The sequence below is a fragment of the Tympanuchus pallidicinctus genome, unplaced genomic scaffold (genome assembly GCF_026119805.1).
Source record: "Tympanuchus pallidicinctus isolate F22 unplaced genomic scaffold, pur_lepc_1.0 scaffold2, whole genome shotgun sequence".
NCBI classification, from domain to species: domain Eukaryota; kingdom Metazoa; phylum Chordata; class Aves; order Galliformes; family Phasianidae; genus Tympanuchus; species Tympanuchus pallidicinctus.
This window is the reverse complement of record NW_026294721.1, coordinates 5,028,764-5,043,235: the sequence shown is the minus strand read 5'-3', so window position 1 is coordinate 5,043,235 and position 14,472 is coordinate 5,028,764. Positions and strand designations below refer to the sequence as shown.

General features: G+C 42.8%; 1 protein-coding gene across 2 annotated transcripts in view; it reads left to right on the top strand.

Moving 5' to 3' along the window:
- The window catches only part of KDM3A (lysine demethylase 3A), a 28,962-nt gene extending 14,846 nt beyond the window's left edge, over positions 1–14,116 (top strand). For both annotated transcript variants that reach the window (XM_052681367.1, XM_052681368.1), the window contains exons 11-25: positions 1,187–1,401; positions 3,975–4,127; positions 4,238–4,333; positions 4,683–4,810; positions 6,743–6,929; positions 7,210–7,379; positions 8,190–8,426; positions 8,813–8,984; positions 9,870–9,960; positions 10,101–10,231; positions 10,834–10,953; positions 11,068–11,207; positions 12,418–12,594; positions 12,676–12,810; positions 13,268–14,116. In XM_052681367.1, the coding sequence (XP_052537327.1) occupies positions 1,187–1,401; positions 3,975–4,127; positions 4,238–4,333; positions 4,683–4,810; positions 6,743–6,929; positions 7,210–7,379; positions 8,190–8,426; positions 8,813–8,984; positions 9,870–9,960; positions 10,101–10,231; positions 10,834–10,953; positions 11,068–11,207; positions 12,418–12,594; positions 12,676–12,810; positions 13,268–13,348 (2,233 nt within the window). In that variant the 3' untranslated portion in view covers positions 13,349–14,116. The remainder of the gene's footprint in view (positions 1–1,186; positions 1,402–3,974; positions 4,128–4,237; positions 4,334–4,682; positions 4,811–6,742; positions 6,930–7,209; positions 7,380–8,189; positions 8,427–8,812; positions 8,985–9,869; positions 9,961–10,100; positions 10,232–10,833; positions 10,954–11,067; positions 11,208–12,417; positions 12,595–12,675; positions 12,811–13,267) is intronic.
- Positions 14,117–14,472: the final 356 nt, after the last annotated feature.

Genomic DNA, 14,472 nt, shown 5'->3' with positions numbered 1-14,472 from the left:
CATCTTTTTATTCTGCCTTACACTTGAGTGTTGTGCCATTCCTGTCATCAGTGTGCACAGTGGATTTTAAGGAGGGCAGGGGGACTTTGAGGAAAGCACAGTGACTGCTGGGTGCTGTTGGCATGTTTCAACCCTGACGTGCAGCTTCCCTGTGAGCCTGATATCAAGCTGAACAGTCAAGGTCCCTGGATATTTTCTCTTTATTTCTTAAGACAAATAAAGAACCATTTCAGAAAGCTTTTGAAATGCTACTTGAAGCGTATCTGTAAGCCCAGGGTGGATGTTGTCAAACACTGTGGTTTGACAGCTTGTAACGCGTCCTTTCTTCTGTGCTGGAGTAGTGTAAACTTTTCCATGAACTACTTGGTCCAGATGTTGTGTCTTGGGGTAGGTATGACATCAGTTGAAACAAGCATCAGAATGCCTGAATCCTTTGGTTCACAAGTCAGTGCCAGTGGAACTGTCCTTGTTTACTGAACGTGTGAAATCTTCAGAGTCTGCAAATGGCTGAGTTTTGTGATAATGGCTGCCAGCATCTTTTCTTGCCACTCCTAGTGGTGTTGTGAGCAGGGTGTTGTCATCATATGTCAAAAGGTTCCTGAAAATGTGAACGTAACTCTAACTTTTCTCATTTAATAAGCCTCTAACAATGCAGGTCTCCTCCAGACTGCCAGAATTGCTCCATAGCATGTGTCTTATTCAAGCTGTGCTGTAGGAGGTGTGTTGGTTCTTTAAAATCTTGTTGGCAGCTACATTAGTAGTTTTGTAAATGTTACTTAAGAACACAATGTATTCATATTCTCTTCAATGTATTTATATTCTCTTCTGTGAGTTGTGGCTTGTTCTAGATGAAGCTTTTATTGTCACTTCCTTTGCGTACGATCCTTAACAGATATGCAATTTTCAAATGGTGTTGACCTGATAATTTTTGCATGAATAAAAATATCCCTAAGAAATGTACCTTACTATCTCGACCCAAACCACCAGTTTCTTTAGTAATGCTTTTTAAACAGGCAGTATCTTAAGCATGCCTAGCATTTATGACAATTATGTTTAGCCATGTTCTCTGTGTTAGCTATTGACACATGGTGTCCGTGTTTGCAGCGTAGGCATTGACTCGTGGGAGGAAGTACAAACTAATGGAACATCTGAGGTGATGGCTCTTTCTTCCCTGCTCGTTTCACAGGCTGCAGTTCAATAAGCATGGGATACTGCGTGAGGAGGGCTTCTTAACTCCCAATAAGTATGACCCTGAGGCTATTAGCCTGTGGCTGCCTTTATCCAAAAATGTTGTTGGCCTGGATCTGGACACAGCGAAGTATATCCTGGCCAACATTGGAGACCACTTTTGTCAGCTGGTGATATCTGAAAAGGAAGTTATGTCTACAATTGAACCACACAGTAAGATCAATTTGTATTACATCACCCCTACCTTAATAACTCCATGTGAAACTTGAGCCTTTTGACTTGTGTGAAAATCAGTTGTAAGCATTTGGAAATGTCATTGAAGTCTTCAGTGTTGCCCTCTATTCTCAGAGGAAGGTTAAGATCTAGCGTGAACTAGTTCTAACAGCTCTTTCTTTATGGAAGGGAACATAATTCTTTCATATCTGTCAGACTAATTCTCAATTTATAGCTACATATCCTGTTGAAGGGGAAGTGCATTTCTCTTATGAAATGAAGTGTCCTAAAAGAACAGAAAAGCTAAAGTAACAGGCAGCTGCCTGCCATCTATTTTTAATATGTGAGTGAAATTATGCTTTCCTCTTGATTTTGGTGGATTGCTTTGCTTTGCTTTTACTTGTGCACCGGCCCCAACAACTCTACCTGTGAAGTGTAAAGAAAGAAATAATTCTTTCCCTCCACCCAAAAGCATTGGGTCAGTTTGCAATGGGCCTGTTTTAAGAAGCTCTGCACACAGCCCTGCTGGAGCTTGGCCAGAGAGGTATTACTGAGGGGGTAACTGCCTGCAGAGCTCCGTCAGTGCCAACAGGGCAAACCTTGCATGGTAGAACACAGGTTTTTGGCTGCAGCTGAACACGAGCCACTAAATGGGAGGCATTGTGAACTTGCATAACCACTTCTCAACATGGAATGGATCTTAAAATAACGGCGTTTTGTTTTGGCTTGTAACTACGTGACCGAAGCGATACAGCTTAGAAAGGTGCCTCCCAGTGTCGTCTGCGTTCTGGGTAGTATTGACATAAGGATCACGTTGGTTTACCAGTCACTGCAAGGTTGTGAACAGAAGGAGAAAAGCTTAATTGGACTGACTACCTTTAAAAGCAGAAAGGAGGACTTGTTAAATGTTTCAGAAATGCTTGCTGTGAGGTCCTGCCCTGAGCTACTTGGAATCTGCAAACTCTGTATTTCACTTCAGCTAGAACACACTCAGGCCTGTGAAGCCAAAGTACAAAGAGCTAGAGAACGGTACAGGCTGGAATATCAAAACAACTTCAGAAGGTTGTAATTTCGTGAATTCCCCCTCAAAATTAAGAATGTGAGGTGTTTTTTTAATAGCAGAGGAAGCATTTGTTAGCATACCTATAAAGCTCGTGTGTCAGTTCTGGAGTTGATTTCGAAGGAGCTGAATGTGTTGAAATTCCCTCTTTGCTTGTTTATAACCATGGCATAATTGTTGAAAAGTAAGGGAAGCTTACTTTGAAAGTTGTTGAAAGTAAGGGAACTCAATGTCATGAAAATGGAAATGTTTGTAATGCCCTGGGTAGGAAGGCAATATTTTGGGGTGTAGATACTCTTTTCTTTGAACAGTTCAGCTCTTACCAACTTAGTTGGTGTAGGAGTTGAAGCTGTGGTAAGCTTCTCTTGGAGGAGTTCTGTTCTAATTACATCTTTTCCTAAGGGCTCTGGCTCTGATAAACTGAGCTCTGCCAAAATGTAGGTTTGTTTGCTCAGATAGCCCTCCTTGAGGAGAGGTGTTTGAATGTTTTTGCACTCTGTAGAGCATCTTGGTGAACTCCTTCTTTCTGGACCCCCAGGTATGAGGCAGGAAGAGTGACTGTGAAGAAAGAGTTTGCTACTGTTTAGCAACAGAGGAGCTAATGCCAAAAAAGTCCTTTGAGTGAGACTGTGTTAGGTAGAGCCTGAAGGGAGGCAGTTGTAACAGAAAATGACTTGGGAGAGTGACTTGAAGAGTGGGAAGATGTTTTATTATGGGTATGTGATAACCTAAGCACCAGTGGTCAGTTGCACAAATAAGAACAACTGAGAAGGTAACTATTGTGAGAAGGTCTGATGCACACCTGTAACCTGTAGGGAACTTCTTAAAAGCCTGCTCTAGTGTTAAATGTGGAGGTTGGTGGCCCTGCATGTGGCAGGGGGTTGGAGATTCACGATCCTTGAGGTCCCTTCCAACACTGGCCATTCTGGGGACAAATCCAAGCTGATTGTAGCATGCTAAGTGTTGAGTCTGGCTTGCTAATAGCAACTTAGGGATTTCTTAGGACAGCTGTGGAATTTCCACTTGAGGGAATGTCAGCAGTATGCTTGTTAACATGGTCAGGTGCATATCAGGAATAATAGTGCTGCACAGAAAGTGAAATGATCTTGATAGACTCTTCTGAATGTTCTTTTTAAACTGAGACAGAGGAGGTTTAGGTCAGATATTAGGAGGAAGTTTTTCACACACAGGCTGGTGATGCACTGGAACAGGTTGCCCAAGGAGGCTGTGGATGCCCCATCCCTGAGGCATCCAAGGCCAGGCTGGATGTGGCTCTGGGCAGCCTGGTCTGCTGGTTGGTGACCCTGCACACAGCAGGGGGTTGGAACTGGGTGATCGTTGTGCTCCTTTTCAACCCAGGCCATTCTACGATATGATTCTTCTTCTGAATCTATGACTGCAAAGACTTGGTTTGGGAGTTCAGTTGAGAACAAGGCTGAGCCTTTCTTACATGAAGTGATTCAACATTTGTTAATTAAAACTAACACTTGGCCTGTTGTGTCAATTCCCACAGGACAAGTAGCCTGGAAGCGTGCAGTGCGTGGCGTTCGAGAGATGTGTGACGTGTGTGACACCACCATCTTCAACCTGCACTGGGTCTGCTCAAAGTGCGGCTTCGGCGTGTGTGTGGACTGCTACAGGATGAGGAAAAAAGGCATACATGAAGGTGAGGGTGCATGTTGCTGCTTCAGGCAAGGGGAGAGTGGGAAGGACCTGTGTTGTGGTTTGACAGTACAGCTGGCAACTCAAACACCACGTAATGACTGTGTTTTGCAGATGATGACTCGGATACTTTCTCCTGGTTTAAATGTGTGAAGGGGCAGGAGCACGAGCCAGAGAATCTAATGCCTACACAAATAATTCCTGGAAGAGGTATTTTAAGTATTTGATTGGGAGACTGATGGACAGTTGCAGCCTTTTGCTGTCTTTTCTATGTTATTGATATTAAACTAAGTGGCTTTTTGTTTTTGGTGTTTTTTTTAGTTTTAAGGTTAACCAAAGTTTAGTGGTGTTGTCAACAGGTTTAAGTTCCTAAACTGGAACAGCCTGTGTGCCTGCTACTTGTTTCATTATCTTGACCTTCACAAAGCAGTAGCAAAATGTAGTGTTTAAAGGTGAACTGTTACTTTGCTGTTGTTTAGCTGAGTAGAATGCACAGCTTCTTTAAAACTTGCCGAATGTTCTAATTAAGTAAGCTCATTAATTACTCTTTTCCCTTCAGCACTCTATGATGTTGGTGATATTGTTCACTCCGTAAGAACAAAATGGGGAATAAAAGCAAACTGCCCCTGTGCAAATAAACAGTTCAAGGCCCTGTCAAAGCCAACTCTAAAGGAGGATTCAAAACAGGTATTGCTGCATTGCCTCTCACTGCTGTCTGCGTAGCTGAAATACCCACATGTTGGTCTCAATCTGACAGTATTTGAAGCCAGTGGCAACTGACACAAGGACACCAGTCTTGACCACTGCTGGATTTTTGTTTGGTATTCACTTTTGGGGGAAGTCTTACTTGGTTCTTTTGACAGCTGGTAACTTGATGAGTAACCTATTGAAAAATGTTAAAATGTTAGTGAGTTTGGCTGTTTCTCTGTTTCCTCAGTCAAAACATAGGGTTAGACTTCAAGTCCTCTCAGTCTTAACAACAGAGATGGGGTAATGGCCGGGAGTGCAGGCTAGCCCTTGTGTCCTGGAGGTGTAGCATGTGCAGCACCTGAAAGAATGAGCAGGGTAGGAAAGTTCTGGAATGTGTAAAAGAGCTGAATATGGATGAAGTGGCAAGGACTGGAGCAGTATGGAGGAGCACTGCCTACTCTGCAGGAAAGTTCTTTTGGTAGGAAGTTTGTTGCTTATTTTATTAACAAGCAAAGAAACATCATAAAGTTTGGGTTTTCTTGGTGATTTTATTTCAATAAGTAATTCTAATTGCTATGAGAAAATTAAGAAGGCTTTCATTTTGTGAATGGCAATATGTAATTAGATGTATGTATTTTGGAAAGTAAAAAATACTGCAAGTTAATGGCCTAGTTTTGCAGCATTACAAAAATCAGTGTCTTTTACATACGCTTGTTTATAAATTTATTTTGAGAATAAATGCATTTTGAGTCCAAGAAGCAGGCTGAACTTGATTTTTGGCTGGTAATCCATGTAAGAGGTGTGGAATATTGTGGATATTAAGAGCAAGGAAGGTGGTTATGTAGTTCAAGTTAGCATACGACTGACCTGACTTGGGTCTTAGTTTCTCAGAATGTCCTCTATACCTCTTTCTCTGTAAAATGAGAATTTTGTTTTATGCTGTGACACAGTGGAAATAACTTATTTAATGAAGTTTGAGACTTGTGTTGTGTCGTTCGGGATTCTTAGCAAGCATCAGTAGTCGCTAAGATGTGAAATAAAGAATGAAGCAGTAATAAATGCATATAACAACTTCTTGTTTGCACAGTTTTGAGCAGGAAGGTGAAATATAGCCAGCCATGCAGAAATCCCAGGCCACAGAAGTCGTTTTGGTTAGCCTGGCAACGTGGCAGCTCCAAACAAGTAACTCAGCTGCCTAAGAGATTGCTGAGGGTTCTGTGCATGGCTGCTTCTGGCCGCAGCTGCACTCACATGCAGTTCTATTTTAGAGCTGGTAGATTTTTGCCACTTGAGGATAGAGATTTAGGTGCTCTATCTACATGTTTTAAACAAGCAAACTGGACCTCCAGCTTAGCCCTGACAATTATGGTTTTAAACTGAAGCAGGGGAGGTTTAGGTCAGATATTAGGAGGAAGTTTTTCACACACAGGCCGGTGATGCAGTGGAACAGGTTGCCCAAGGAGGCTGTGGATGCCCCATCCCTGGAGGCATTCAAGGCCAGGCTGGATGTGGCTCTGGGCAGCCTGGTCTGCTGGTTGGTGACCCTGCACATTGCAGGGGGTTGGAACTGGATGAGCTTTGTGGGCCTTTTCAACCCAGGCCATTCTATGATAATCTGCTACTAGAACACCAAGAAGCAGCTACTAAAATTGTATTTGGTTTCCAAAACAATCCCAGAAAATCATCTGGGAAACTCAGCTTTCTTTGCTTATCATGAGGAGAGATGGACTCTGTAAGCTCTTGAAGTTGAGAAGTCGTGGTTTCTCCTGGATCTCTTTTCAGTACTAAAATGCAATGCTGACCTCTTGTGGAGATGAGGTTATTTAAAGGAGGGCAGCGCTTCCTTTATTCTATTTTGAAAGAATGCTGCTCGTTTTTCCTTGAGTGGTGTGTTTATATTTAATCAGGATCTCACTTTGTGCTTTTCAGCATTTGGTAACTGGAGAGAGGACCAGCCTTCAGCAAAACAACTTAGTCCTGAGCCCACAGGTCCCTGCACACGATCCTCCTGTCAAACCAGCAGCTGGAAGTAAACAAACTGCTTCAGTAAACACTTCTCCTTCATTAAGTTGGCTGTCAAATATAACAAGTGGAAATGTGAATAAAGAAAACAAAGGTATGTATAGAACTGGTGAGAAGCAAACCCTTCTGTGGCTGTTTGTTAGAAAAACATGTCCAGGGCCCAGCAGCATCTTTGAGGATGACACAGTGCCTACTGGAATGGAGTTCAGTGAGTCTATTGCAGAGCATATGCATACTGCACATACGTATGCATGTTCATGTGTGTATATTTATGTGAGTATCTCATATGCTTTGGATTTGATTTGAAGGATGTTTCTTGTGGTTCAGATCACTCCTCGCTGTATTTCTTCAAATGTTTTTCTTCCTCATTGCAGAGAAACTTCTTGTACCCATTTCCAAGAATGAAAACAAACCTCTTCAGACACTCCCTACCTTAGCTAAGCCTGCTGCAGCCCTGCAGACATTCAACAGTGCAATACTAACACCTGTGAGCAACAACAACACAGGTTTCCTGCGGAATCTCCTGAATTCTTCTGGAGGAAAGGTATGTGACATCTCTGCACTGACTTGTGTTGATGCCAGGCTTGGACTGCTGTTCTGTGGCTGCAATCAATTACCACAGGCATTTGTCACAGTAGCCAATACTTTGTTCTCCTTTGGAGGGAGAAAGGGTTTAATTCAGTGTCTGTTGCAGTGCTTTTTAGAATAGTAATTCAGTAGTGCTTTCAGCCAGTCTTGCTTGAGTGAGGGGCTGGGAGGCAGGTGATGAAGCTGACAAATTTACTCAGCATAATGTCTGGCAGGTGCATTGATTAGCATCTCCTCTAATCTCTAAAAGAACCATCAGGGAGCTTACAGAGGGATCTGAAACCTCCTTCTGTGGAGGGTGGGTGACTGACTTGCGCCTGGCCTGCGCACCAATTCACTTCAGTTGCAAGAGCAGGTTACAGCCCAGGAACAGGTACAGCCCCAAAGAAATGGGATAAAATACTGTCCTTGGGGTCCCTTGGTGAAACTGCATTTCTGTCCTTTGATATAAAGGAAGTCTTCCTTCGTGCAGCATTCAGTGCCTTTCTGCAGTGCTGCTGACATCAGGGTGGAACTGCGTGCTGCCAGAATGCTGCAGATGTTATCAGAAGTGACACTGACCTTTAATGGCAGTGAATTTCTAGGCAGCAGCTGTTCTGCAGACCTCTGTTTCTCTGCACGATTGTGTGCTGACGTGAAAATGTTGGGAGTGGCAGATATATAAATTCATCAATATTAAATACATCATCTTTGGATTGCGGGGGACACTGACAGAAAAACACACCAACTTTTTTGTTCTTTCTCTTTTTTTTTTTTAATAAACCAGACAGACAATGGACTCAAGAGTACACCCAAAATCCTCGATGACATTTTTGCTTCCCTGGTGCAAAACAGAACTGTGACAGACATGCCTAAGAAGCCACAAGGACTGACTATAAAGCCTACAATAATGGGCTTTGACACGCCTCATTACTGGTTATGTGATAACCGCTTGCTGTGTCTTCAAGATCCCAACAATGAGAGTAATTGGAACGTCTTCAGAGAGTGCTGGAAGCAGGGACAGGTAATGAACATCTCCTCTTGCCATTTTCTCATTGTGTGCTTTGATCTTTTACTTGAAAGGCAGGTGCAAACTTACTGCAACCATAAGCAACACTGAAACTCCGTAATATGTAATACCTGAACACTGAAATCCTTAGATAAAAAGATACATATTATTTAAAATCAGTTTCCAAACACAGTGCTGAACTTAGAGCTCTCTATTAAAAAAAAAACAAAATGCTGCTTTGGAGCATGGACAAATGCACGGTGTGATTCCCGTATGGCAGAGCGTTCATCCCTTATAGTGGGATGTTTGCAGAGTGCCCACGTTTCAATGTTTGGTACTTTTCATGGGTGGTTAGAATTAGAAGTTTTTGATGATTCTTTGGGGTGTCTTTTTCCTTACAGCCTGTAATGGTGTCAGGAGTGCATCACAAATTAAATGCAGACCTCTGGAGACCCGAGTCCTTCAGGAAAGAGTTTGGCCAACAGGAAGTAGACCTGGTCAACTGCAGGACCAATGAAATCATCACTGGTGCTACTGTAGGAGATTTCTGGGATGGGTTTGAAGATATTTCAAGTAAGCAGTGTGAATTTCTTTACAGGGGGTAAAATATTAAGCAATGGTAATCTTACTCTAGCATGATATTGCCATCCTTGAGCAGCACAGGGCAGAATAAAAGATGTTCCAGACTTTGTCTCTGAAGACAGTGTCTGCCCTGTGTTCTCACCAGGTGTGCTCAAGGGATGGTGGAGTTAGTGGAAATGTTGTCAGCTGTGTTGAGGACCATCTCTGAGCAGCATGTTTGGCTGCTTTTTTCTTTTGGGAAAGCATTCTGAACAAGTTGGGGATTTTAGCAAATTGGTTCACCTGTCAGCTTTAACCCACGCAGGTAAAACAAAAGGACCTGTGTGTGGTTGATACTCAGAAGGTAATTAGATCTTGCTATTGAAACGTGTAGGTGTTCCTGAGGTTTGGGGAGGTGAGCATGAGGTTTGGTGTTTTTGCTTCTAGAAACAAACTTTTTCCAGAATTAATGCTTGCCTGGCAGCTGGAGGTCCTGCCTCATCTGTGTGATGTAAACTTTGGGGATTTGGTACTTGAGGCAGGAGGACTGGGAGCTGGAAGGCTTGTTCGTGCTTCTCATTTGTGTTACTTGAGCTCGGTTTTACCATTAGCTGCCCTCAGATGCAGGATGGTTGTCTGAGTTAAGCTGTGGGAGGTGCTTAGGGAGGGGAGCCACTGAAGTTCACGCTGTACTTAATCCAAAAAGCTCTGCACTGTACAGCACGCTTCTCAGGGCAGTAATACCTGACCGTGGTGTCAAGTGAACTGCGTGCCTTCGGTTCTGTGTGAACAGTTGCAGAGTGAATGTGGCTGTAAAATAAGATCGGGATTTCATGATGAGTTGCAGTGTGAGTGGGACAAGCTGTTATAAGCTGACATGTTAACATCTGACAATAGGCCGCCTGAGAACAGAAGAAGGAGAGCCAATGGTGTTGAAGCTTAAAGATTGGCCTCCAGGAGAAGATTTCAGAGATATGATGCCTTCTCGGTATGAATTTGCCAAGAAACTGTTTGTGTGCTGTGCTTCCAAAGCAATAAAATGTAGAAATACGCTTACATTTTGACAGCTGCTTCATCAAAAGCTGTTGATCACGGGGCCTAACACTGAACTGTGCTGTATTTCTTTAGGTTTGATGATTTGATGAAAAATATTCCACTGCCAGAGTACACTAGGAGAGGTGGAAAGCTCAACCTTGCCTCTCGACTTCCCAACTATTTTGTACGACCAGACCTGGGCCCTAAGATGTACAACGCCTACGGTAAGGAATGTGTCAGACTATGGCTCTTTCTGCCCATGTATTTGAATCACAGAATGGTTTGGCTTGGAAGAGACATCTGAGCTCATCTGGTTCCAACCCCCTGCCTCTGCCCCACCTCCCTCTAGATGAGGTTGCTCACAGCCCCATCCAGCCTGGCTTCTGGATCAAAGCTTGCTCTGAAAACAAAAAAATAGATTCTTCCTATGATAAGTTGTCACTCAAAAGACACTTCAAACACTAAGGCTCATCATGGCCAGTAAAGAGATCCTGACCTAAAAATGCTGTAGCAGCTGCTGAAGGAAAAACTGTTGCTGAGAATTCTTTATTCAAAACTGCTGCAGAAACCCTCTGGTAACAGTAATGTGGTTTTTGTGTATCACACAAGCGGGGTGCAGGTGCAGGCTGATGTTTGTTAGCTTGTGAACTTAACAGTTGGCAAAATACAAAGGTGATGCTGCAAAGTCCTAGGAAAAAAAAAGAAACTGCTGCCTGGAGGAATTTGCTGATGAAAGTAAAAGCTGCCTGAGCTTTTCAGGTAGCTCTGCTTAGAGTAGCAGAAGATTTCTCTTTATCTCACTAATGTAGTGGGTGCTTTTTTTCAGGCTTAATAACACCAGAAGATAGAAAATATGGCACAACAAACCTGCACTTGGATGTGTCTGATGCAGCCAATGTTATGGTGTATGTGGGGATCCCCAAAGGTCAGGCTGATCAAGAAGAAGGTGAAGTTTTTTCTCTTGTTCTGGAGGAGCTGTTTCCCTCCAAGAAAGCTGTGGTCCAAATGCGGTTGGTGGAAAGGTCTTTGTAGTGTAACTGCTTGTGTTTACTCTTAACAGAAGTGCTGAAGACCATACAGGATGGAGATTCTGATGAGCTGACAATTAAGCGTTTCACTGAAAGTCGAGAAAAACCTGGAGCTCTGTGGCACATCTATGCTGCTAAGGATACGGAGAAGATCCGGGAGTTCCTCAAAAAGGTAGGCTGCTCCTTCTTGAGAACTGTTTTACTGTCCATGCAGACTTGTAAACACAAATCCTTGGGCTTTTTCTTTTTTTTACTTTCTTCCTGTTCCAGTTTCAACACAAACACAGTTTAAACCCTCAAACATGTGCACGAGGTGGTCTTTGGAAATGTTGGTCACGTCATTTATGAAGTCTCCCTTCTTTCATGTTCTTACACTGTTTTTCTTTCCATAGCTTTCAGGTTTAGATTGAGGGAGAAATGAAGGTTTTTCATGTGGCTTCCAAGGGAGGGAAAGGGTCTGAGGAAGGAAAGAGGTGGTACTGCATCAAAAAGGGCTCCTTTCACTATTTACCACAGGTGGTCAAGAGTTCCTGGTAGCTCCAGAAATGGGACTTTTTTTCCCTAAAAGTAAAAATGTCAATGTTTAAAAGAATAAATGGAATGGTCTGAACAGCCTGTTGGCCTGAGCACTGTCTTAGACAACAGCTTGGAGGAGCTACAGCCAATTTGGTTAAGATTTTGTGTTTTGTTAATACTGTATCTGATAAAACTTGCTAGTGAATTTTATAAGCAGCTGTGATTTGATTCTTAGTCTCTTGTAGCATACTTCCCTGTAGGCCTGAGACTTTCTGCAGCTTCTCTCATGACAGAACCAAGGCGTTCATCTCCTTTTAAATGAACTCTTAAGATTCAGACATCTGGTCCCCACATCCTCCTGCCCCTCAGTTTTCCTGTATGAAGTCCTCACGCCTCCCTGACTGGTAACTTCTGGAACTCTTGTTAGCAGGCTCTGTTTTGGTCAGCAAGCACAGTGTGTAGTGCAGGCCTCAGGGCAGGCACCTGCTGCTTTTGGCACTCGGTCTTGTCCAGTTATGTGCTAGAGTAGTGTAAGAGAAATGATCTCATGTATGAGAAATTCCTGTTGTGAGCATGGGTCACTTTGGCCCCGTTTCTTCTTTCCTGTGTACACTGGAATGATTTTAATGTACCATATCCACCTCTGCAGCGTGTTTGTGAAGCAAGTTGGAAATGAAGTGATGTAGCCTTGACAAACAAGAACTGAGTAAAGAATCCACATCTTGCGTATAACTCTTGTTCTGATCTGATCTGATCACGTGGTGCAAGCTGCTCGGTGTGGAATGCGTGCACATGCAACGCCGTGCACATCTTGGTCATCCTGCAGGACTGGTGTGTTCTAACAAGCCCCTTTCCCTATTTTTCAGGTTGCTGAAGAACAAGGTCAAGAAAATCCTGTAGATCACGATCCCATTCATGATCAAAGTTGGTACTTGGATCGATCTCTAAGAAAACGCCTTCACCAGGAGTATGGAGTTCAAGGCTGGGCTATTGTACAGTTTCTAGGAGATGTAGTTTTCATTCCAGCAGGAGCTCCGCACCAGGCAAGGACCAGTGGCACTGTTTGCAGCCCGACCACTTGGGCAGACTTTGATGCGTGGCTAATGCTTGTTTGTTCTCTCCAGGTTCATAATTTGTACAGTTGTATTAAAGTTGCAGAAGACTTTGTATCCCCAGAGCACGTCAAGCATTGCTTCTGGCTCACTCAGGAATTTAGGTATCTGTCACATACGCATACAAACCATGAAGATAAATTGCAGGTATGTTTCTGGTGCTCAAGGAGAGCCTTGTCCCTTTTCTCCCTTTAAGAAACAAACAAAAACCCTCACCAAATACCTGCAGATTGAGCCATCCATACATCCTTTCCAGTTCAGATTGGGTTGCACTGGACCTTGGAAAAACTGTTTTTAATGTTACACGTGTTGAGTGCTTTAGAGGAGGCCTTCTGACAGTGCTCTGAAGCATTACCTCCTGTTTGTGCTGTTCTTCCTCTGGTTGAACCCCAGTAATGTGAGGCTGCTGCATTTCAGCTAATCCCCATTAGCACTGCGCCTCGCTTTCGCAGCTCAGTGATGTAAGTGGGGCTCTGGCAGAGAAGCACCTCTGTGCTCGTGGGTGCAGAGAAGGTGGGAATCTGCAGCTGTGTGTCAGGGCCTCCTGATCTGCCCTGCCCACGCTGCTTGGCTGTCAAACTGAACGCCTTCTTTTCCTTCCTAGGTGAAGAATGTCATATACCACGCTGTTAAAGATGCAGTTGGGATATTGAGAGCTAACGAATCCAGCCTTAGCAGATCTTAAAGTAGAAAGCCTTAACACACACTATGAAAACAGAAGCGCTGGCAGCTGTTTTAACTACTCAGTCAGGACCTCTGTGGACTTTGAGATTATATGAATGTTACCTCATCTTCCTTTCAGCAGTACCAGAGGATTGTGGTACTATGTTCTGTGTATTCTTCCAATGTTTACAAACCTGATATGTATATGTAGTAATATGTATGGACTGTGGCATACTGTGAATGCTCAGTTGCAATAGAACTTTATATGGAGTTGCTCTCCAAACTGTACAAAATACCTCCTATAGAACTGTCGGGAATTATTCCAAACTACTCATTTGAAAACTATTATCTGAGACATTGTAAAGCTCCATTTTTAAAACTTATTTCAGGGTGGGAGGAAATACGGAGTCACCCAACTAATAACCAATTTATGTTAACTAAGAATGCGGTTCTGTAACTTCACATTAACATAGAACTAGCATTTAAAGTAGCTTTAAGCTATTGTATAGTAACATAGAGATGGAGATTAACCATCTTTAGGTAAATGTATTTAAATTTCTAAATGTTAAAAGAAACTTTTAATCAAATGTCTTCTGTTTGAAACTGATCCTTAATTTGAACTTACGTTTGATTCTCTGGTTTTTAACACTGAATGGTCTACATAAAATTCTTCTATTTCAGATACTGTTCCTTGCCCAGCTTCTTCAGTTGACTCTTTAAAAAGCAATGAATTTGATGCACTGCTTTGAAATGCAAAAGTAAATTGTGTATCATATTGTTCATAGACTTTTTTTAAAGTATCTGAAAGCTCTGTATTTAATTCAGTGATCTGTTTGTAGCCTTTTTTGGATACCACAATGTGGCTTAGGTTGATTATTGCTTCTCAGCTGCTGCTGTGGTCTGTATTGAATGAGTTCTGCAGCTTCCGTCTTAAAAAGCACACTGCTCTAAAACTACTTAGATTGAAGACATCACAAATTGTAAAAACAAGCAGAGGAGAAATGCATCTGTCATCTACCAAGATAAGCTAAAATAAAATCAGCTTTTCTATTCCAGCACTGAAACACAAAGGACAGCAGTTGGGCTGAGCCAGGTCCAGGGCAGCTTTGTGAGCCAGAAGTCGTTCTGAACTCAATGTCAGCTCCT